The sequence below is a fragment of the Notolabrus celidotus genome, chromosome 2 (genome assembly GCF_009762535.1).
Source record: "Notolabrus celidotus isolate fNotCel1 chromosome 2, fNotCel1.pri, whole genome shotgun sequence".
NCBI classification, from domain to species: Eukaryota; Metazoa; Chordata; class Actinopteri; order Labriformes; family Labridae; genus Notolabrus; species Notolabrus celidotus.
In genome coordinates, this window is record NC_048273.1 from 35,881,161 (window position 1) to 35,906,291 (window position 25,131).

Sequence of the window (25,131 nt, forward strand, 5' to 3'; positions counted from 1 at the left end):
ATATATACAGAAAAGAAATGTCCATCAGAGACGACAGCTTGGCCACATTTGATTTTTAAGGGAGTAAAATATTAAAACAGTAATTTAAAATGAAAAAGAAAAGGTATTATAAGTACAGCATGATACAATAAAACACACATTTGGCAATGACAGAACATGCTGAAAAATTAGACATGAGTGCAGGTTTGTTGCTGAATGAACCAGGATTTGGTGACGGTCTTGAACCTGGTGAAGTTTGTAATGAGGTTTAAGTTATCAGGAAGAAAGTTCCAGGCTTTAACTCCTTTCACAGAGAGAGCTGTTTGAGAAAATGATGTTCTGCAGAATGAGACTTTACAGGCGCCACTTAAAGCTGCTCTGGTGGATCTGCTGCAGCCCTGTAGTCTCTTTATGTATTTGCAGAAAGGTTGAGGGGTAAGACCATTTAAACATTTGAACACAAACTTTGGATAATGCAAATCAATAAAATGACTAAAACGTTGTATGTAATTAAAATGTGACTAGTGGTTGCTAGTCTTTGTAATATTCACAGTTCTAGAGAACTTCCTCAGTCATAAGATGTGTGCAGCATGTGTGTAAACTTTAAGTTTGCCTCATTATCATAGAATACAATAAGATGGAGGTCAACAATGTTTTCAGCAGTAAGAAGGAGGGGAGCAGCCACCATTCACACCTTCTATTCCAAAAAGTAGAGTTTCCATTTTCCCACCTTGTAATGTACAAATCTCTTCTTAATCTCAGCAGGAAAGTCATATTCAGACAATTCTGTCACGCCCAATGATCACGCCCCAATTCCTCCAACATGTATGGCTCCTAGATACAGAATATGTTCCCAGTTTATGAGTAATTAAAATTAAAATTAAAATGTATTTGTTCAGTATGACATGCATCCAACTTCTTTCAAAAGATGAATGCTATCACTCCTCTGACTTCTACATAATTTTATTTTCATATTCAAGTGTTCAAAAGAGAATCTTTATGGAAAAGTAACTTGTAGAATAAATTAAAAATTAAAAGCTGTAAAGCTGAAAAAATATGGGTAGCTTTCAAAGCAAGGACAGGATATCAATAAATGTAAAGTTATATGCTTGTAAAAGTAGAAGCTTTCCCCCTTATATGTATGTACAGTTTATATATATAAAGAGCATATTTAATTGCCCATGTTGCATTTTGTACCACCTCATAATTTACTGTATGCTACAGGTTTGACATCACCCGTTTTATCACAAAATCTGAAGCCACTCTTGTCCCGAAAAAGGGAAATTTGAAGTGTTACAGCAGCAAAGTGGATATTGCAAACAATAAAGAGCATATAAAAAATAGTGAATTAAAACATTGTTAACAATTAAAAAGGTAAAAAATAGATAAATAAATAAACAGATCTGGAAACTGTGGAGTACTTCTGTTCTGGAAAAAATTAATCTTAAACCAAACAATAAGAACTTTTTGAATAAAACTATAGATTTATTTCAGTCAATAACCTGGCATTAATTTATATGGTACATATTTGCAAACTAACCACATAAATCTTATTTACAAGCTCTTTTTGCCATCTTCCATTCAGTGAAATAAAGATTCACAGTAACACAGACAGGGGCGTCATAGTGGGAGAAAAGTGGGACTGTCTAGGGCCCAAGTGGGGAGGGGGGCCGTTAAGATTCAAGATTCAAGATTCAAGATTCAAGAAAGCTTTATTGCCAAGTGAGCTCGAGCACACAAGGAATTTGATGTGGTGAATGGAACACTGGTACTTAACAACAAGTCAGTAAGGACAATAAATATAGAAACCTAAACACAAATCCAAAAATTCTAAATAAAATAAGAATAAAAATACTATATGTACAAAGAAAGGTATAGAAGTACTTTTAAAGACATGAAATAAGTTGATGGGCCTGAAATAAAATGTGTTTTCCACTCCACTTTTGTTTTGTTTTGTTTTGTTATAACTGCAATAAGATAACTAAAATTGTCTTAATAAATAAACAAACAATCACCTCTGTGAGATGCGTGTCTCATGCCTAAAGTGGGGAATTGTCATATTTTTATAGCATCAGGTGTGGCTGAATCTGATTGAAAGTAAACTGTAGGTTTTTAGGGTTTTATTTGACTTCATGAGGCCAGATTATACTAAATAATGCCCCCTTGTTCTTATTTAACAAGTCACTTAGCTTCAAATAATCGTGTTTAAAGATGTGGACAGTCTGAAGGTCAATATTGTGCAGTTACATTTGGAGAAATTGTAAAATAAATAATATTGTTATGTAGCTTAGATTTGAGTCAGTTAATCAGGATATTTGTAAGCATATATTTTTGTTTAATGCAAATAAACCACCAGTATTATAGCAGCAATGTTTTATTTTGTAGGGTCGGCTGTGGTGATGGGGCCAGAATTCCTGGCGACGACCCTGAACATCTGATGGTTTTGATAATCTTTCAAACTAAAGGGTCCAGTTATGCTTCAGAATAAAAGAAAAGACATAAAATGATAAATGATATGTTCACTGGTTTATTACGGGTTTATCATCATGAAGGTCATCTGAGGAAGACGTCTCGATATCTCGCACCCCGTCACCTGTAATATGAACCCATCCTCAACTGTCTCTGACGGGACAGTTACGTCAGCTGTCACTGATTGGTCTTGCACAATGACCAAGCTCTTTCTTGAACCTAATTGGTCATTGTACGAAAAGTCCCGCCTCTTTGTAAATTCCTCCTTTCTGATTGGTCCAGCGGGACTGAGTGCCGAGAACAACAAACAAGATAGGGTGAAGACCGTCGGGATGGATGCAGGTAAGCGAGATTTTACAGTAAAATAGCCTTTTTACCTTTCCTCAGGAAGCTTTTCTAACCACAAAGTCATCCTAACATCCTCATTCCTCTCCTGGAAACATCCTGTAATCTTTGAGGACAGGACTGACAGACATTTACTGCTTTGTAGCTTCGGTGACGTTAGCCTGCCAAAGTGATGACTAAAGCTAGAAGCTAACAAACATTAGCCTGCTGTTATTGCTGAATGTGGATGTTCCTCCGTGTTGACATCTCTCTGTGCAGATCTGAAACTTCATGTGTGGGGTCGAGCTGTCATCTGTGTTCATGTCACAAGTTTCACTGTCTGTAACATTGTTCTCGTCCTTGGGGTAACAGTCAGTGCTAACGCTGAGTTACGCCCAAGAGGAGCATGTAAGTGTGTGTCACCATCACATCAGATATATGGCTGCTACAGTCAGCACTAACAGAGAGGTAATACTCTCTGCTATTAGAGAGTAATACAGGATGCACACAGACTAATATAGGTAAGTGACGGCACTCTGCGGAAGTAAACAGACGTCCTGTACTCTGTATTGAACCGTGCAATCCTGCACTCTACATATAACCTGGTTCTGTCTGTGTACATGTCTGTTTAATAACTGTATTTACACTGACAGTAAAACATTATAATATAACTTCACTCAAACACAGAAGTGTGACTCAGGATACATTACTGTCCAATATAATACTATACTACACCCAGTATACGGCCCATGATAACAATGACATCTAGATACAGCGATTCTGTGATGATTTATAAATTACAACATCATCATGATACATCAGGATATCAGATTAACTTAACCCTCCTATTATCTTTGGGGTCAATTGGACCCCATTGAATGTTTAAAGTCTCTAAATTAATGTCTAATATCATTTATCACTTTTGTTTATTTAATGGGGACAACTGGGACAACTAAATTGAAATATTGATGTGTTTTTTTATTTCCTGTAAAAGAAATGTACACATTGGTGTTCCTTGGGGTCAATTTGACCCAGGCTGTTTTAACTGTATGTAACATAAGAAATATCAACATTTTACACACATTTGTTTTGGTTGTTTAGGATAATATTGATATCACTAAAACCAAGGACACTTCCACATGTGACTGCAGGAGCTGGGATCGAATCGCCAATCTTTAGATTGAGATCTAATATTTTCAGCCACCATGTCTCTAAAGACATTCAATGATGAGTCCTGTGTCATTGTTTTGATAACATAGAAACAAGGCAGGGCCGACGAGAGCATGACAAACTCACAGCAGTTTGATGTTCTGTTTTATAAATAAAGTCCTTCTGAATGCTTTAAATTGTGTTTATGCTTGACATATATTTTATTTAGGCAGTCAACAAAGAAACATAAAGTACCTGACACATACACCTGGGTAACAATCCGTTTCTGGAGGTTTAAATTGCTGGGGTCAGATTGACCCCAAGGATAAAAGATGTTGGTGAATTTGAGGGTAACAGGAGGGTTCAAATTAAAGTGTCTTAATTGGGCACCAGCTACATGATAGTTGTATCAGATGAGTCAAGGTGATGATTTATAGACATATCAAAACTTTACCTTGAGTCAGCATATAATACACATGATCTCTAAATCATTTCAGAAAGGGTTCTAATAAGTAAAATCATTCTTCTAGCTAAATATGAAGTAAAGAGTATTCAGGGTTCTATATAACCCCACTCTTAACTAGAGATATTTTCTTTTCATTTAAATGTTGTGCTCATGTGTTAAATATTAAATAATCCCCATGGGGGGAATTCAGTTTTTTCACTCAGGTTCTTTTTGGGATCAGGCTACACACACATAGTTTGTTATACATACAATCATGCACAAACATGCTACGGACATGCACTTAGGAGAGATGTCAGAGTGAGGAGGCTGCCATCAAACAGTGCCACCCAAGCAGTTAGGGGTTCAGTGCCCAGGTAAATGGACCAGCACCTCTCCAGCCACCAAACTTTGTCCATACTAGGACCTGATCCTCCAGTTCCCAAGCCAAGTCCCTATGGACTGAGCTACTGCGGTGGTGACTCTACTGTGTGTTATAAACTAAAGTTAGAATCAGATTATCTGCTGGCTGTGTTTGAAATGAGGGCATTTTAACCAGAAGAATAATGGTATTTAGTATTTGAGGACATTTCAAATGTAATGTTTAAAGGTTTAAGTTGAAGTCAAATATTAAATTATAGATGTTAGGCCATAAAACTTACAACATATGGACAGCAGAAAATCAAATGCATCTGATCTTCTTAAAAACTAGTTTTGTGTAATATGAATGTTCACTTTTAATGTCTATGCAACTAATATTTTCTTGTGCAATGTTTTACCCTGCCAGCCAACTACCAGGCAGTAAGCCAGCTGGTAAACCTCTGTTATGGACTTGTACAGCATGTTTTGCCATAAACTGCTGATCTACTTATTAAATGTAACCTCAAAAGTGAGCACATTCACAGTGTATGATCATCACCAGTCCATCAAAATCAGACTTTATTTCTGTCTTATAAGAAAGTGAACCCTTTAATGTGTCCACTCCTGGTTTTTAAAGCTGGCTGTGAGCCGAGTTCTTCTGACTGCAGTCTTTCTGCAGAAAGAGACTTTTAAAGAGCTTGCTTTTACCTCCACACTTTCTTTACAGCTCACTTATTCAGGTACTCGTTTATTAACAGCTGATTGTGGAAAGGAAACTTCCCCCAGATGTTGATGTGTGTCATATCGGTTTCAGTATGTAAGTCTGAGAGAATGACACTCAGTTTATTTCTCTATTTATTTATACCACAGAGTCTGAACTTGGTGGTAATTAAAAAAATAGTGGACCTTGTTACAGGACGGGGAGCGTGAAGATGTTCCAATAAGTTAGTTGCAGTATAGGATTTAGTTATAGCAATAATAGGGACCATATAGGGACAGTCCAGTATCAGAGAGTAAAGTCAGGACATGTCAGGACAGACCTCTGGTGCAACACGTCTCTGAAAGTCTCTCCCAAACAAACCCTGGTGTTATGGAAGTTCTGGGTAGAGGTACTTTGCACTTGTTTCATCATCAGTTTTAATGACTGTTAAATAAACAAACACAGACTTGCTCCGTTATATTTCTTTCACAATTTGAAGACGTGATATGTTAGAATACAAGAAGAGCAAACATTGTATAACAACCCTGAATTTTAATGCCCTGACGTTTGGCTGTAGCTCTGTGCTGGACTACTATAAATAGAATTGATGTTTTCCCAACTTCATCAGGCCTCTTGTGCGTTCATCATTTCACCGGGGAATATGACACATATAACTTTATTCAACTTTATTACCCTTTCACTTCCACTTGGAAACAAAAGGAGACCCATAAGGTCAGTCCATAGTACAGAGATAAGATTTTATTCCTTAGCTTCTCGTATCCTACTCTTAAAGACGAAGTGTGAAAACAACCAAAACAGGAAGATACTGGAATTCTTCTCCAGTGGTTGACAGATCCACGTCTGTGCAGACAGAGTGTATTCACTGCAACAAGTGAAGAGTTTTCAACAGCAACACAAACACCGTCTGCCAATTCTAGCACTAACACTCGTGTCCTCTTTGCAGCAACCTTGACATACGACACACTTCGCTTTGGAGAGTTTGAAGATTTTCCTGAGACCTCGGAGCCCGTGTGGATCTTAGGAAAGGAATACAATGCACTCATAGGTAGGACTGTGACATACTAAGTGTGTTTGTAAGGCTTAAACCCCTTTCTTTCTGACTGTCTTAACATGGAGATTTCTGTTCCTTGTAGAGAAAGATGAGATTTTATCAGATGTCACTTCACGGCTGTGGCTCACATACAGAAAAAACTTCCCACCCATCGGTAAGAGAAGATGTGTAGCTGTCTTTATTTGAGCTGATGAGCAGAGAGACTCCAGAGGTCTAGGTTTCACTTCTTCCATCAAAAAGGAAGCTCATGCATGATTCTTTAATGTGTCACAGGTGGGACAGGACCAACTTCAGACACAGGATGGGGGTGTATGTTACGGTGCGGACAGATGATCCTGGGTGAGGCCTTGGTGTGTCGACATTTAGGCAGAGGTAAGAGGAAACAGAACAGTATTCCACTCCATGTTGATTTCATCACAGTGTGGCACTAACAGCTCTCCTCCAGGGAGTAGACTCCACCAAACAAAGCTTGTTTTACACTGAGGCGTTATCAATGACCTTTTGTTCTTAGACTGGAGATGGGTTGGAGGGAAGAGACAAAGAGAAGAGTACATCAGTATTCTCAACGCCTTCATTGACAAAAAAGACAGCTATTATTCCATCCATCAAATTGGTGAGTGTCTGAACCTTTTTAAATATTATCAAGGAGTCATTTGGGCCGTCTTGATTGAAGTTTATCTCTCTTTATGTCTAAATGTCGCAGCTCAAATGGGAGTTGGCGAGGGGAAGCCTATAGGCCAGTGGTATGGACCAAACACAGTCGCCCAGGTTCTGAAGTAAGTACTGTGAGGATGGGTCAGCAGGTTACAGATCTCTGTCTCTATGAAAACTTCTTTGTATCATCAGATACTCTATTGATCCTTTATTTCTTTGTTTTTATTGTCATTTGACAAACATCTTAATAAAGTGTGTCAGTCACTTTACATAACAAACATATTTGACTGCCATGAGTCATGAACAGTACAGACTAGAGTTGTTTATGTTTTAAAAAGGAAATAGGTAAAAACCAAGAGGTGACCTCCGGCTGCAAGAATTGAAGCCAATGCTGAAGTGTTAAAAACTGCAGTTCATTGAGTGTCCACTAGAGGCTGGGTCCAGAAGTACCGGAAACCACGTACACACGACGACAAAAAGCCGATCTTTACAGCAGAAATAAACATGTTTACAGCCTGGTTTAAAAAACAAGTGTAGTCTGGATAGCTCATTTCTCGGCACACACTGGACGGGGCAGTTTCAAATATGTTGAGATTACGAGTCTTCCAATGAGAGGCGCAGCTGACTTGATTGACAGGTGGGAACACTGTAGCTGTTGGCTAGGAGGCTCAAAGCCCGCCTCTTTACGTCACGCTAGCTTGAGGGCAGTTATGTTGAGTTCAGCATTTCCAATATGGCTGCCGCCGCAGATTGGCCTCAAAACAGTGTTTCAGAAACAGATGGGTGATGTCATGGATACTACGTCCATTATTTATACAGTCTATGGTAAAAACTAGAAAAGGATAATAAACTATGTAGAGGCCAGAGGTGAGCTTCTCTCTACAACACGGTCATTCATTGATGCAAATAAAATCAGAACCACAGAGAGTTACATAATTGATCCACTTTGCATAAAATGACTTAAAGCGTTCCTTCTACTAGAAACCAGCTGCACATGCAGAAAGCGTTTACCTTCTTTTTTCTTGAGGTATATATCCGAGGTACATGTTCTTACATTTTCACCGCTTCACACTGAACAATGACTTCTAGGACTACCTGTATCTCTTTCCAGCAGTCTTTGTAATCAGAACAATCTTAGAAAATTCGCATTGCATTTTGGTTTCCACAGTTTCTCCAGATAACAGTTTATCATCAGAATGAGACTTCAGAGAGGGTTTAATGAAACACCTTATCAGATTGTCTAACTAAACTCTGTTTCTGGGAACTGCTACATCTCTACTGACACCTCCATGCTGTCATCCATTCCTCCTCACTCACATTCATCCTGCTTTGTTCCAATGTTTCAAGTAGAAGGTGCTTGAGGTTTGATAGACTCTTGTATATGCATACAACAATTCTGTTTCAGGTATTTGACTGACGTGTTTTTCTAACAGTGAAACGATTACTGGTGACAGTCATTCACAGGGGAGACAATCATGGAAATAATGTTCTGTTGCAGCCCGAATTAAGAGCACAAAGATTATTAACTTGTGTAAATTTGCTAAAATGTTGCTCATCTCTGATGTGAGCAGCTTTAATAAGTGGACTATTTGTCCATTAAATGACCATGTCAAGTACAAAGTAGAGAATTCTTATAAAATATGTTTATTTTAATTCAGTTTGTCACCTGAATATTTTGGTGTACCTTCAAGATGTCACAAATGTATTCAATCTAAAGTGTTAATAAAGCGGCTCTTTGTTATATTTTAAAGGCAACATATGATACCCCTTTCTGACCCTTTCACACAGACCCCTGCAGTCTAAATGAGACATCTGTGCTGCACGCTGCACCGGAGGATGTTTTGGACCCTTTAAACCGTCTCTTAACATCCTTTTTCAGAACATCTTGTTTCGGTGTGTGGCTCTTGAAATGCAAATGTGCTCCTCCTCCTTTGCATTTAAGGAGACTAGAGAGTCTAGTAGCTCAAACTCTTGTGAGAAAACTGTAGCAGATTTCCCAAAAGTGTAACTCTGAAGCAGAAAACTTTATTTGAAGGCATAAGAAAACAGTACATATATCATAGGAATTATTGCATACATATAAGTATACATAAAGTGCATTTAAAAAAAGAAAATTAGAGCTTTAGCAGAAATGACAATCTATATACTTCTTAAAGGAAAAATACAATACAGGAAAAATAAGACAAATATAAATACACTACCAGTCCAAAGTTTGGACACACCTTCTCATTCAATGGTTTTTATTTATTGTTATTATTTTCAACATTGTAGATTAATACTGAAGACATCAAAACTATGATAGGGCTATCCATTGTGTACTAACCCTACCTCTGAACAACACAACTGATGGTCTCAAACACATTAAGAAGGCAAGTCATTCTACAAATGAACTCTTGACAAGGCTCATGTTCATTAGAAACCATTCCAGGAGACCACTTCATGAAGCAGACTGAGAGAATACCAAGAGTGTGCAAAGCTGTCATGAAGGAAAAAGGGGGCTACTTTACAGAATGTAAAATATAAAACAGATTCTGCTTTGTTTAACACTTTTTTGTTCATTCAATAATTCCATATATGTTCTTTCATAGTTTTGATGTCTTCAGTATTAATCTACAGTGTTTACAATAATTAAAATAAATGCAAACCCTTGAATGAGAAGGTGTGTCCAAACTTTTGACTGGTAGTGTACGTCATAGGAATCATGGCATATTTATAAGTATACATAATGAAGTGCATTTAAAAAAAAATAATAATATTGGAGCTTTATCAGAAATGAGAATCAGTATAATCCTTAAAGGAAAAATACATTATAGGAATAGTATCTATAAATAAACAGTTAAATGATTGTTGATGAATATTTATTCTTTAAATAAATCTTGACTTGAATCAAAGTGTGGGCAGCATTTTTGGTTGTTAAGTTTTAAAGACTCTATGTAGTACTAACTGTACATTCAGTGACAAAAACTGAGCAGTGTGAATTTGGACTTATGGATGTGAAATGTACAGTTGATTAATTGATTATAAGATCAATCAATCGTTGCAACTTCTTTCATTCTCATAATATAAAATGATGTTTAATAAAGGAGTTAAATCAACTGTGCAATTCATAAAATTGGCAATAAAATTCTCCACATCTCTCCAGAGGAACTTAGCTCCTGGACATCCATGAAATAAAGCTCTGAAGAAGGTATTATTATAATAACTCTCAAATGTTGAACGGACCGTCAGCTTGTGTGTTTTCAGACAGAGGCTCAACCACATATAAAGGACAGGGTTTGCTTGTATCACGTTTGTTCTGTGGGTCAGTGGGTGCACAGTGGGTTTTTCATAGTGTCTCCTTTAAAATGTAATATTTACATGTTAACTCTTCCCTTTAATTTTCTCTGCCTGTGCAGAAACATTGCTTTGTTTCAAAGTGCATTAGCACCATAACCAGTCAATCAATATAAATGTTTGAAGGTTGCAGGAATGTGTATCATGTCACGCCTAAACCATAATACAATGATGTCTTTATTCCCCCTCTCTCTCCGTGTGTTCACCCGCTCTGTCAATAAATGAACACCAGAGACGAGACGCTGCTCCCTGAGGAGGTTTCGATGTAAAGAGATGATTATCTGATGTGTTAACAAACTGATGTGTGATGTGTTTCCATGTTCTGCTCTCAGGAAGCTGGCAGTGTTTGATACATGGAGCAGATTAGTGGTACACGTGGCGATGGACAACACCGTGGTCATCGAGGAGATCAGTGAGTTCACTTGTGTTGCAACGTTGTGTTTGAGTGTTCTGCTCCCGTTATCATTCATATGAATAAGCAGTCTGAATGTCACTCCGGGCTGAGTTATTGACCGTGCTGGGGTTGTTTGCTGAAGAAGGGCTTCACCTGAATCTTCTCGTTTATATGGAACAAAGGTTCTGTTGAAGACAAATAATGTCTGAAAAACAAGTTCATCCAACACAAGAGAGGAAACACTTTACAGTGATGGATCGCTACAGAAACATAAATCTGCTGAGTCCATGTTAGAAATATATTAGATCCACTTGAATCCTTTCATGGCTTTTATCTGCTCTCTTTCTCTGCAGCATAAACGTGAGCACATTTCACAGGGTGACTTCTTCTCTTGTTGTCGCTGCAGAGCGTCTTTGTATGCCCTGGTTGGACGGAGCATGTGCAGATGCAGACGGTGTCGGGGAGCTTAACGGCTGCCTGGAGGGGGCGTGTGCAATGTCTGAGGAGGAGACGGCTCTGTGGAAACCTCTGGTCCTGCTCATCCCTCTCAGGCTGGGCCTGAGTGATATCAATGAGGCCTACATAGAAACCCTGAAGGTGAGTGTTTTCCCCCATTATACATACTTTATAAAGAATTTAACTTTTCAATCTAAGAGTTTTATATGACTGTTATGTCCTCTTATACAGAGATTGTCAAATTTTGAACCTGGCTCATAATTAATGACTGGAAGGTTAAAAATCTAGTAGACTGCTTCATGCAGCTTTAAAATATGCTGCAATGAGAGTTCATGTTATGTTAACAAATAAGATGTTTTTTGAAGACTGAATCAGTGATTATAACACTGTTCACAACAACCACTCCACTGACTAATACTGACTATCAATCAATCAATCAATCAAGCTTTATTTATATAGAACATTTCATACAAATCAAATGCAACCCAAAGTGCTTTACAGTGATTGAAAACAAGAAAGAAGCAGAAATAAAATAATTTCATTAAAATAAGTGTAAGCATTAAATTAATATTAAGAATATAATTAGTTCAAATTAAAACATGTAAAAGTGTCAAGAATAAGAGTTGAAAATAAAATTTAGGCTAAAAATATCAATAAAACTGAGTGTATCAATTAAAACATAAATAGATAAAATAAAGTGTTAAAGCTGCTGTGAGGAACTTTTGGTTTTGTATCGATTCTGGCGCCCCCTTGTGGACAACACGATACCTCTTAGCTCTTATCCTGTACATGCAAAATTTGTATCTTAAGACAATAACCTCATCCTGTTGTGTTTAACATATAGATGTATCACACAGTGTGATTATTTGCCATGAAAATAGACCTAACAGGGTGTTTCTAAAGCAAGATGTCAATCATCTGATCTGACACCTACCCCCTCAGAGCGGTTTCAGGCATTAAAAATGACAACAGAGAAGGTATCAGTGTTGTTGTGGATGGTCTTGTTTGCTTTTGAGGGTCGAAAAGAGGCATCAGTATCATTTTCAATCTGTTTGTCAACCAGTCAAAAACTCCTCATAGTGCCTTTAAATTAATTAAAAATAATAAAACAACATTTAAATCAATATAATAGTAAAAAGTAAGTAATAAAACTGTTAAACCCTACATAAAAGCCAGACACAATAAATAAGCTTTGAGTTCATGTTTCAAAGTCTCAAGATCTCCAGCTCACTCTATCTCACAGACAGGAGTTTGGTCTAAAGCTGCTTCTATCTGTTCATTTATTTTCATCATTTTGGGTAACACAAACATTTTGTCACATTCAAATCACCATTTGAACCCAAAAGTCACCCAATGGTGTGTGTCAGATTAAAACAGCAGTAGACCAGCACAGCTTCATGTTCTGCAATGGAGTGTAGTTGCTTTGAAGAGAGCAACAACTGTTGCTTGTTTAAAAAAATGATCTCACTGTAACTAAAGGTCTCTTTGGACATAGTATTCTCATAATTTTTTCAGAAGACCGCAGCTAAAGATAGTCACAACCCTTACAATCCATTTGGCCCATTTCATAGTGCTCTGACCCTGACAGTCATTAGAGCCAAAATGCAAAAAATCAGGCCAAGTTGCAAAAACACCAGGATGTTTTCAGTTTGTAAGATAGTTATGTTGGTATTTAGTCAAATAGATGAAAACAGGGTATGCTTTAGGGCATGTCTGCTTTATGATTGATGAGTTACCTCCACAGGAACCAGTCAAACCAGACAGAGGCTTAACTCTCGTCCATCTCTTGTCACCTCTGGTTTCAGATACTCCAAACAATGCCAAACTTAAGGCTTTGAAACAGAGCAGGAGTTGTTTACTTTTTTTAAATGAGGACTATGCAGGTGTTTCTTCTGTAGATGTGATCTTGATTTGATTTCTCTTTGTTGAAAACTGGCAATCACATTTAAGAGTAAAGTTTTTTTTTTAACTATCTCTGAGACAAAGTCAGCTCCAGCTGGGGTGAGATAAACCCTCTTGTCTCTTCCCACAGCAATGCTTCATGCTGCCTCAGTCCCTGGGTGTTATTGGGGGAAAACCCAACAGTGCCCATTACTTCATTGGTTATGTCGGTATGTCTGGTCTCTGTGTTTGTGAAATAAACACTCAGCTGTGCACAGAACACTCATACCCACCATATTAATGCTACGTACACAAAGAGAGTTACCCGGTTATAAATATGCTTGTGTCCTCGGTTTAAGGAGAGGAACTCATTTACTTAGACCCGCACACCACTCAGCCTGCAGTGGAGCCATGTGAAGACGGTCAAGTCCAAGATGAGACGTACCACTGTCAGCACCCGCCATGTCGCATGCACATCTGTGAGCTGGACCCGTCCATCGCAGCGGTAAGAACGCCAGAGAGAGTTTAAATAGATCAGAGCTTTTGTTTCCTAAAATAAACATGTTTGTTTTATTGAGTGGGAAAGCTGAAAATGTTCTGATGTTCAATTCCTTCTTGTTTTCCGTCTGCCAGGGTTTCTTCTGCAGAACAGAGGATGAGTTTGATGACTGGTGTATGCGCATAAGAAGGGTATGTTTCTGTTGACATTGCTTGTTACATGAAGAATGTAACATTGGTTTTGTAGAATTTAGCACATTATATAAATTAGGGATGTTCACAATTAATCAACATCGAATAATTGATTGTTAAGAACTTAATCTGACACATTTTTTTGTTTTGATTTTCTATCACGTTGAACAAACATCATGTGGTCTCATATCTGGTTCAGCTATCAGGGAGGTGTGTGAAGTTTAAAGCATGTTTCAGAATCAGCTGACTGAAGGGGTTGCTCACAGCAGAGACGCTCAGCTGGGGGCTGCGGCTAAGTGACAGGTCTCCACAGGTGCTATTTTTCTCTGCCGCCAGACTGATTCTGACCCGGTTGCGCTCCCAGCTGACACCTGACCACATTTACATGTTTATTTTACTCAATAAGAACAAGTAGACAGAAACTGGACACTGTGAGTCTGAAATATGATTCTGCTCAGTTCCCTTGTTGAAGTCTGAGTCTTCACTTTATGACTGTATGTCCACAGAGATTATGAGCCTGCTCCTCACGTTGATATTCAACGTTAAACATTTTGAACACCTCAATACGATCCGTAGATATTCAATACTGTCAGTTATAAACATTGTGTCTTGAAGGAAAATTTGATTCAGGGAAAAAACACATTTGTCATTGTTTTTGACATGGAAAACTTTTACATTTTCTTAATGATTAATCGATAATTGATCATTAACATTTCCAAAGATCAATCACAGAAAATACTTGAAATGTACATCCCTAATATAAATCTTCCTCTTCCAGTGGTCCTGCAAAAGAGGAGGCCTGCCCATGTTTGAACTGGTCGACAGTCAGCCCTCTCACATGGTCAGCGTGGACGCTCTTAACCTCACTCCTGGTAAATGAGCGTCATCTCTTCAGGAAGCATTTATTCCAAATATGTACATGATTTATATTACCCTTAAATCTTCTCCGTGTTGACACTCTCTTCATAGACTTCTCGGACTCGGACAGGTTGGAGCGGTTCTTCGATTCGGAGGATGAAGAGTTTGAGATCCTTTCTCTGTGAGGGACAAAACGAACAATGATTCACTGTTCTCGACAGTGGGCGAGAGTTTCTTCTGTCTCTTCTCTGTATCAGACGGGAAGCCTGAGAGGATGAACATTAACTGGAGACCTCTTGAGCCGGTCCAGCTCCAATGGTGTAGTCAGTGTGCATCACACAGCGTTCTTCTCAACAGCCACTGAAAGCTCTCTGTATCCGACGTCGAGACCGCCTGGTGGAAGCCGTAGCAGGAGCTCAGGACTAATTCTGTATGCACATCTTCCACATCCATGTGTTTCCATTGAGTCTTAACACTTTAAATGTTTATTCTGAAGTGATATGGTGCCTTTCCCTGACTCCATAATTTAAATTGCCATAACAGTTTTATGTTGTATAGAAACACGACGGTTCATGTTGCCCATGGCTTACGCGGTTTGTCACTACTAACAAGTCTGTAACAGCCTGTAATGAAACCAAAATAAGTCAACTCAGCAGACATGCTGTATTAATTATTCATGCAAAGTATCCTTGCCAAGTTTTCAACATATACACAGGTTCATTTGAAGATTATTTATTTAATCAAAACGCTGTATAGACAGGTGAACGAACAATAGACGTGTAAGAGGATTCAAAATAAAATCAATTCAGAATCTGATGTTTGACCGATGTCCTCCTCAATCAATCAATCAATCAATCAATCTTTATTTGTATAGCACCAAATCACAACAAATGTTATCTCAGGATGCTTTTACAAACCTAGGAGGTCTAGACCACTCTATGTCAAATTATGAACAGAGACCCAACTTCAAGACAGGGTAAGACTCAGTCTGACCCCACCTTAATCCATCATGAGCATTGCACATCGCAGTATTTAGCTAGTTACAGCAGCAAGGAAAAACTTCCTTTAACAGGCAGAAACCTCAGGCAGAACCAGACTCATGTTAGACAGCCATCATGCCTCGACTGAGTTGGGTCTGGAAAGACAGATAGAGGGGAGTAAGAGAGAGAGGTGTTAGTGATGAGACGAGTAGTAGAAGCTGTTGCCGCTGGAGTCCAGCACGTCCGTATCAGCTGGAGTCTGGAACGTCTGCAGCAGGAGGACGTCTACGGCAGCTCAGAGGAATCTACGAGACAATGGAGCTCAGGGACTCCAGAAAGGTCTATGGTTAGTAACTTTAATGGGACAGGCAGAGTTAAAGTAAGAGATGAAGGGGTTGGGGGGGAAAGGGGTGAGCTAGGATCCCAGTGTGTTAGTGCGCCAGTTCCTCCGGTAGTCTAGGCCTATAGCAGCATAACAAAAGCTGGTCCAAGCCTGAGCCAGCTTTAATTATAAGCTTTATCAAAAAGGAAAGTTTGAAGCCTACTCTTAAAAGTGGAGAAGGTGTCTGCCTCCCGGACCCTGACTGGTAGATGATTCCAAAGGAGAGGGGCCTGATAACTGAAGGTTCTACGTTCCCATACTACTTTTGTAGATTTTAGGTACAACTAGCAAGCCTGCATGTTGGGAGCGTAGAGCTCTAGAGGGGTAATAGGGCACTATGAGCTCTTTAAGATACAAGGGTGTCTGATTTTTAAGGGCTTTGTAGGTTAAAAGAAGGATTTTAAATTCTATTCTACATTTTATTGGGAGTCAGTGTAGAGAAGCTAACACTGGAGAGATGTGCTCTCTCTTCCTAGTTCTAGTCAATACTCGAGCTGCGGCGTTTTGAACTAGCTGAAGAGTCTTTAGAGACTTATTGGGGCAGCCTGATAAGAGGGAGTTACAGTAATCTAACCTGGAGGTAACAAATGCATGGACTAGTTTTTCTGCGTCGCTCTGAGATAGGATGTGTCTAATTTTAGAAATATCCACAATGTCAACACAACTCAATGTCAACACAGTGTGGAAAAATACCTCACTGACAGCCCAGGTGTACCACTGATGTGTTTAATAGCAATAACATACAAAAATAGGGTGCGAGAAAAGTGTTCAGTGTGTAGAAGAGTCATTGAGTCACTACACAGCACATCTTGTGTTTGTCTAAAAGCAGCAGTGTCCCTCACACAGGTCTGAGGTCACTTCCAGAGTTCTCCCATCGGCAGGTTCTGAGCTGTGTTGATCGCATTTTGGCTGTGAGCTTTGATGTCCTTATGCACTTGGTCAACGCTCTGAGAAGCATCAATGACCTAGAAAACACAAATCACAAGCTGTTAAACACAAACTGGATCGAAACGAATCATATTGAAGAAGCAGACTCAAAGATCCTGTTTGGAGTGTTTAGCTGGTGATCAAACAGACTGATTAATACTGATGCTGTTTTATGACACAGAAAAGACAACGAGACGATAAGAGAGAAGACTAACAAGGGACTTCCACCTGATCCTGCTCTGTGCTTTCTCACCCCACCGGTTGCGTTTTCAGAACGCGAGGTTTTCCCGCAATAATTACTGCATTAATTAATCCTCCTCTCCTCATCCATGTCGTTTTTATCGGCCGCTCAAAACCTGACCTGGTGACTCAAAGCCTGGCTCTGACAGTTTGTTGTTGTTGTAGGTAAGTGAAAAATGGAGTGTTTTATTCTGAAAATTAACCGGATGTTTTCATTTTGTTTTGGTGAAACCTGACTTCCTGTCCCGCTCCATCTGCTCTGTTGAGATTGATGCGTCGTGCTCCAGCATCCGCCAATAACAGAAGTCTTGCGTATCTGATCCGTTGCATTCCGACCTGCCGGATCAGAGACGCAGCCGGATCACAACGGAGCGGATCCAGTGGAAGTTAAAGGTGACATATCACGCTTTTGTCATCAATATATATTGGTCTAAGAGGTCCCCAAAACATGTCTTTAAAGTTTATGCTCAAAAAAACACTTTGAAATCAGATTTTGGCATGTCTGAAAAACCCTCTTCTTCAGTCCTCCTCAGAACACTCTGTTTTCTCTCTGACCACTCCCCCTCAGGAAGTGGATGTGGCCTCGGCTCTCCAGCACGTTGATCTAATGTTTACATGTTGGCTGAATATACACGGCTGCTCAGAGATCCCGTTACTTCAACCCTCTGAATCTGATCCAGAATCTGATCCTGACGGAGAGGCGCCTGTAGCAGGACCTTTCTGAAGGATTGGTCACAGATTTAGTGTTTCTTGTTTTATTTATCAGTATGTCGACGTGTGTCTTGGTACACAGCTACGAACATGTAGCTATGTGGCTATGCTAACTAGCGCTAGCACTTATCAATGATAAATAAAAATCATCCACTAGATCTTCAAATCTGCAGACGTGGGGAGTAAAACCGACCTCTGCCAGAGAGGCAGCGGGACCTTTCTGAAGGATTGGTCACAGATTCTGTGTTTCATGTTGTTTTATTTGTCAGTATGTAGACGTGTGTCTTGGTACACAGCTACAGTTACATGAAAAATAGAAATCATCCACTGGATCTTCAAATCTGCAGACGTGGGGAGTAAAACCGACCTTTGTGTTTATTAAGACAGCCTACAACTAGCATGCCTCCCTCCTAAGCTCCTTGTTACCTCACATTTGTGCAGGTAATGAAAAACGGAGGGGGGATTCAGTATTATTTTATACAGTCTATGGGCTGAACAAGCTCCGAGCTCTGACTCCGTGACAGACCGGATATTGTTGTTACGTAACAAAAACAGGGAAGTCTGAAACGGCTCGTTTCACACACATTTACAGAAAGGTGGAGAAATCAAAACAGGGGCAGAATGGATTTTTTTCATTCTCTGGGGGTTTGTAGACATGCCAGGGAAACATATTTCAGGTAGAGAACCATTAAAAAGTCCATTTTGCATGATATGTCACCTTTAACACATTGACTAGAATAGATGATATATGCCTGTCACCTCTGCTGTGCTAGGTTTCCTTAGAGTAGACTTACAAGATTTGTTTATAGTTGCACACTACACATTTACGATAAAGGTTTAAATATATTTTTACTCACATATGGAAAAAGAACAGAAAATAAATACACGTACTGTTTTGTCCACAGGGGTTGCCAACATCTGCACAAAGTTCCTCACTCAGGCTTTAACTACTCTATCTGCACCCACTGGTTTGTTGACTCTCATTTTGAAGTCACATGTTTAACAACCTCTTAGTTTTATTTGAGCACATCTGTATCCTGGTTGAAAGTTTGCTGTAGTAGAAACTTGCAAATCTCACCACTCCCTAAAGCGTATCCTGCTCCAAAACAGAGTGAGCATCCTGCTGTGTTTAACACTTAAGACTAGAGATTGAGACCATAACCTCATGAAGGAAAGTTCATGTGGTAATGTATCAACTTATTTAGGTTTATGTTTCTTTTACTTTCATGCAATTAGGGATGGGTACCGAATTCGGTACTTTTATAGGTACCGACCGAATTCCGTCGGTCTTACCGAGTACCGATTCACGTAAAATCAAACGCTACAATGTTTCGGTACCTGAATGCATCCTTGTGGCTGTGAGGGAGTGGAAGAATAGGCGATTTTCCATACTTTCGCCCTGTAATAAAGTTTGAGACTGATCGGTAGGGCCTCTCTGCTCTCTGCATATGCACGGGAGCAGGCCAAGCAGAGCCTGCAGCTGACAGGCGCACGCACTCACCGCGAGGCAGAAGCGCAGGTGGATTAAAGTTTACTTTTTATTTACAGTCTGTGGTTGAGGCTGATCCCCTCGCTCAGACTACCTGCCCTCTTTATCACCGTTCCTGTGTGCATGAATGCCCAACAAGTTGTGTGTCCTGTTTTTATAAAGAGATGGAGAACTGACTTTTTCCTGTCCGCAGGTATTCAGGTGTGTTCATTGATAAACTCCTGAAAGAGCAATTAGACGCCACGAGCACGTGTCAGCTAATATATATAATCACCTATATAATTCTGTTTCTGATCATTTTATGTCAAATGAAATAAATATGTTAAATTTAAAAAATGTGAGATTTTATTATTGAACAAATAAACATTTATTACCACATAAACACACACAAAAGTACTAAAAATTGGTACCGGTACTGATTCCCAGGTACCGGGTATTGGTATCGTATCGGTTCAAATGTGAAAGGTACTCATCCCTACATGCAATCTTTTAATTTTGACAGATAATGGCGTAGCCCCCTGCTGGCCATTATGAAGAATTACACAGACACTAACTTGTGAGGCCAAGTAGCTACATCAACTTCTTGCACAGTGTTGTGGATCTATAATCCAGCTCGGCCTCTTACCTGCCAGTTCACAGACGGATCCTTCATCAAGTGTTCAAACTTCTGTTGGACAGTCTTCTGGAAAGTGCTGGTCTCGTATCTCTCCTCTCCAAACTGACCCCTGAGAGCCGCTTCAGCTGGACTGAGCTGAAGAAACATGACCAGGTCCGGCTTTGGAAGTCCCACATCAGGGTTCTTGCACCAGTCCAGACTGAATCCCTTCAAAGAGATGAGAATGTGTAAGTATCTGATGCTTAACTAACACGTGATGAGTGTCTGATGGATGCAGAGGCTGAGAAAGACTCACTGGCTTGGCACTGGTGAAAGCAACCCCAGAGAAGGCGTACCGATCTACGATCAGGGTGGTCCCCTGCTCTAGTTTCCTCTTCATCAGAGGTCTGTGGTCAGAGGGATTTTAACAAGATGCATGAGATGAGGCAGGCTGGAATGTTTTTAGTGCACTGGAAATTTTTCAGGGCAAGTTACAAAAAATGTTACATTATTCTGATTGGATTGCTGGCAGGCATAAATTAAACTACATTTAAGTTCTGGGAATTGTTAAATGAAACGCTGGTTATTATCTTTTATCTTATTATGTATTCACTATTTCTATTCTTTAAGATATCACAAACTACTGCCCTGTATCTGTTTTATGGGCTGTGCTTTTCCTGCAATGTTGATTTCCCATGTTAATGGTGGTCCTAAGCGGACATGCAGCCAGATATTTTCTTTCATACATTTTATTTACTCCTTGACAACTAGTCATTGCAGCTATTTTCCTGGGACCTAAAATATACATGAGCATAAGTCATATCTCCAAAGATGCAAAGGCACTAAAAAGAAAAACCAAAGAAATGATCCTTTCATCTTGAGATAATAAGATAAGTCCATCTGTTATTATGGAAAAAAAACAGCTTCACTGTTTAGAGATAAGAGGAAATTAATCCAGTTGTATATATTTTTTTTAATCTATTTTAAATCTCTTCTGAAAACATACTTTTATCCCACAGCCTTTTCTGTTTTTATCTGAATTGTATTTTATTTTACTTATTTCAATAAATATGTTTTAAATTAATTGTATATATGGAGTTCTTTTAGGGGAATTTTATGTCTTTTAAAATAGGTTTTATTTCTTTATCTTGACTTGTGTAATTTTACAATGTGCCTGTTTTATTTTGCTGCCAATGTAAAGCAATTGGAACTTTCATTTTTGAAAAGTGCTCTACAAATAATAATATTATTATTATTATTATTATTATTACGTTGATTTTGGAGCTGATAAACACTTAGCAGTAGTTGATCAAACTGCAATTGTTGCAAAGAAGAGGAGGTGGATTGTGCGGCTGCTGAATCAGTGTAAGCAGAGGACGATGACAGCCATACTTGAAGTGTAAATGTAAACACACTGCTACCCACTGGACCAATCCAGGGTTTGCAGTCTACACTGGTCTGACTCTTGGTTCATTTTGTTAGGAGGTGCACACGAGGCTATGCAGCACGAAACTACAGAGTGTGCTACAGTGTAGATTGAACGATGATGAAAACTGATCATAGCGGGAAAAGTGAAGCTTGGAAAATAAACAAGGATGAGTTAGCATCTTATTCATACAGTCTATGGCACATTAACTGCAATTTTCAATAAAAGTAACCACTATTTGAAATGTGTCCTCTGTGGGTCACATTAAAGTCATATTACTGACAGAGCGCACCTTAACAGTTCTCCAGGACTTTATTTCTCAAAGTGATAAAATAGATGACTTGCTGTTTGCATTGAGATTCATAAAGACTTTTAGAGCACAGTAAGATGATCCACTAACTACTAACACTAGCACTACACCCCTGTATACAACACTGTCCAGCAAGCAAACTGTTCCTGCTGGAGCTGAGGGGTCCACAATAATCAACTTTACCTTCTTCATTATTATAATCTCTGTTCTTTTGCTGTAAACATTACACACTCTGTGTGTCAGGTGAATGGGTAACCTGTGTGTTTGGTGTGTTGGCAATAGGTTTCAGGGCTTAAAGAGTAAAATATTCAGCCCACTATGAGACTCATCATGACAAAAAATACAACAGCTGTTTTTGTAGAAAGATAGTTCATGCAATGTGAACATTTTCAGACTGTAACATACTGTTTTTGGACAAAAGCAAAGAGAAAAATGTAGCGTTTTCATTACTTATAGGTTATTATGTTCTGATTTTACTGGTCTGGCCCACTCCAGATCAACTCGGGCTGTATGTGGCCCCTGAACTGAAATGAGTTTGATGCCCCTGATCTATGGTTAGCACCTAGCACTCACAAAACAGGACTTCCATACTGTGGTAGTGAACTATCATTACTGTCACTAGACACGTGTGCTTTTCCTTCATGTCACAGTGTCTGCCCCTAAAAGCTCTGGTTCTAGTCTGTGTATTCAAGTAAATTCAACAATGTTATATAACTACTTTACAGGGTAGGCCCAATTCAACATAGATCTAGAGTCTTACACCAGCTCCCAGCGGTTAGCAGAGAAGAGCAGATGCACCGTGTGGTCCTCCAGGTCACTCTTCTTCTCCAGGTAGGCGCTGATCAGCTGTCCGATGGTGGTGGTCCTGTCTGCCATGAAAGAGACCACACCACAGTGTTTATTGTATTAATGTGACATGGCAGTGACATGGTATTTGCATCACTCAGCTGCCTTGTAAAAGAAAAGTGAGATCTCAAGCTAAGGTTGAGACACGCCCTTACCGGGAAACCTCATCATCTCGGCCGGTCTGCCGCTCTGCTGCAGGGCCTGGACGAGCTGCTTACACTGGGTGGTTTTCCCGGCTTTGTCGACCCCCTCCAGGACTATGAGAGCTCCTCGTTTACACGCCATGTTTACAGCTGTGTGCTTCCAAAAGACAAAAGGGCTCACACTGTCAGACCTCTCTTGAGCTAAATCTCAGTCTGTAGCTCCCATACGGTAGCTGGGTAGCTCCTCAACATTTACCCGCTATTTTCTTAAAAACCTACACAAACGTCAACGCGGAAGTGACGTAGTCTTTATTCTCTACTTTTTTTTGTTTTTTCAGAAAACTTTATTGCACCCAGACACTCAACAGAGTGATACGGTCTATGGGTAGGCCTGAACCATGATAATCCTTTAATGTAAATCAGGGGTTCCCTTAGTGTGGGTCGGGACCATAGACTGTATAAAATAGGTCGGGACATTGTTTATATTTTATACAGTCTATGGTCGGGACCCCCTGGGAGTATTATTATTATTTTTAATGATATTACTATTATTATGAATATCATTTATTCATGTTTATTTGCCTTGTTTTCATATGTTTATCTTCCTCTTTGTTTGTACTGTTTATTATTGTTTGTTTATTATTATCATGTTTATATTTTTTTGTATTGATCAATTTTTTCTTTTCTTTGTTGGTTTTTTATTACTTATATATAATTTGCTAATTATTATTTGTTAATTTTATCCGTGCAATAACATACCTTATCTATTTATCAGATATAAGTGTACATAGTTTGTATACATCTGTAATAGTTGTCATATTTTATTTTATTTTATTTTTATTCTATTTTATTTTATTTTATTATATTTTACCTTTGTCATTGCTATCAAAATTGTTATTATATTTTTTTAACTATGTTAATACATTGTTGTATTCCCCTGCCCCGTGTTGTAAGCTGCTGTTACAAAATAATTTCCCCCAACTGGGGACCAATAAAGTATATCTTATGTTTTCTTAAAGCTGCTGTTTGTAGTCACAGAGTAAACATCTGTTCTGAGAGAGGGACTTCGAATGTCATCACTATCCTTCCCAACCAGATTTCCACTTAGCCCCCCAACCATAGACTGTAAATAAAAATGGACAGTGTTGCTCCGCCTCTTCCCGTTGTACGGTTCTGAAGCCAAAAAATCCCTCTCCTGGGCGCAGCCATTGTGCAGCCAGAGCCTGTGAAGCCACTGTAACAAGCTCCGCCCACAGCGTAACGTCACAAGACGCTGTGTGTCCTTTGAAGTTTCACTCTACGGGGGCTGTGAATCAAAGTAAACAGGAAGTGAAACCCCATTTTTTAACCTCTAATAACCAACTAAAAAGAACTTTTCAGGAAAAAGAGGCCTTGGACACAAAACAGTCAAATACTAACTACATATCACCACAGCATACTGATGTGAGAAACATTCGTACATGTATTTATGTTTTAAAGTTTGACTGCTCCCCCATTCATATGAATGGGGGAGACAAATTTTTTGACCTATACTGCAGCCAGCCACCAGGGGGCAGACACACTGCTGAAAGCTTCATCACCAGGGCCGTATCCGGCTCGCTTGCCCCCAACACAGATCGGCTTGTGCAGTCATGAAAGTGGGGTCTCAGCCCCAATAGAGACACTGTCTCTTTTCGAAACCGCTTACTATATAATACGTCTGGATTTAGTCAAATTTCAGTATGTAGTATGCAGTATGTGAACGAGAGCAAATTCTGAGGGGAGGGGTTAGACAGATCCTGAGGAAATGCTACATTCAAATTCATGCTAGTTTTCAATGACTACCAACCCTAGCTTTAATAAACATTCTAATTTCTCTATCGGCACACACTGTACGGAGGGTGATTTTTTTCTGACGCAACGGTTCAGAAGATATTAAGATTACGAATAAGGACATGACTGACTTGATTGACAGACAGGAACACATAGCTGTTGGCTCGGAGGCGCAAACCCTGCCTCTTTACGTCACACTTTGACTGGTTGAGTTCCGTACCAATATGGCTGATGCAGATGATTGGCTTCAAAACAGCGCTCAGGAACAGATGGGTGACGTCACGGATACTACGTCCATTATTTATACAGTCTATGAGGGGGACACTCAGTTTTTAGGTGCTGTGAAAATGTAAAATTCTATATAAAACACTTCCTAACTTTTTAAATCATAAGTGATGCTAAAGAAGCAGTTTCTCTATCAGCTTGTCCAAAGTTTACTTCAGCTTTCTGAAACCGGAGATGAAGCGACGCCTCACCCAGCATACTGCAAAACAGATCCAACAGAACAG

General features: G+C 39.3%; 2 protein-coding genes across 3 annotated transcripts; one reads left to right on the forward strand and one right to left on the reverse strand.

The window, feature by feature from the left end:
- Nucleotides 1-2,660: 2,660 nt before the first annotated feature.
- On the forward strand, nt 2,661-15,577 carry atg4b (autophagy related 4B, cysteine peptidase). 2 transcript variants are annotated; one of them, XM_034709324.1, is made up of 13 exons: nt 2,661-2,790; nt 6,388-6,489; nt 6,578-6,649; nt 6,769-6,867; nt 7,007-7,108; nt 7,199-7,271; nt 10,815-10,894; nt 11,283-11,473; nt 13,365-13,443; nt 13,573-13,718; nt 13,847-13,903; nt 14,682-14,775; nt 14,858-15,577. In XM_034709324.1, the coding sequence occupies exons 1-13, from the start codon at nt 2,781-2,783 to the stop codon at nt 14,944-14,946; spliced, it is 1,194 nt and encodes a 397-aa protein (XP_034565215.1). In that variant the 5' UTR covers nt 2,661-2,780; the 3' UTR covers nt 14,947-15,577. The 2 variants fall into 2 exon arrangements, with proteins under 2 accessions (XP_034565215.1, XP_034565224.1); XM_034709333.1 differs by having other exon boundaries at nt 14,873-15,577.
- A 1,256-nt stretch (nt 15,578-16,833) lies between these two features.
- On the reverse strand, nt 16,834-23,115 carry dtymk (deoxythymidylate kinase (thymidylate kinase)). Its single transcript, XM_034709344.1, has 5 exons — nt 22,823-23,115; nt 22,582-22,690; nt 20,402-20,492; nt 20,116-20,313; nt 16,834-17,088 (listed from the first exon to the last, which is right to left on the reverse strand). The coding sequence occupies exons 1-5, from the start codon at nt 22,950-22,952 to the stop codon at nt 16,978-16,980; spliced, it is 639 nt and encodes a 212-aa protein (XP_034565235.1). The 5' UTR covers nt 22,953-23,115; the 3' UTR covers nt 16,834-16,977.
- Nucleotides 23,116-25,131: the final 2,016 nt, after the last annotated feature.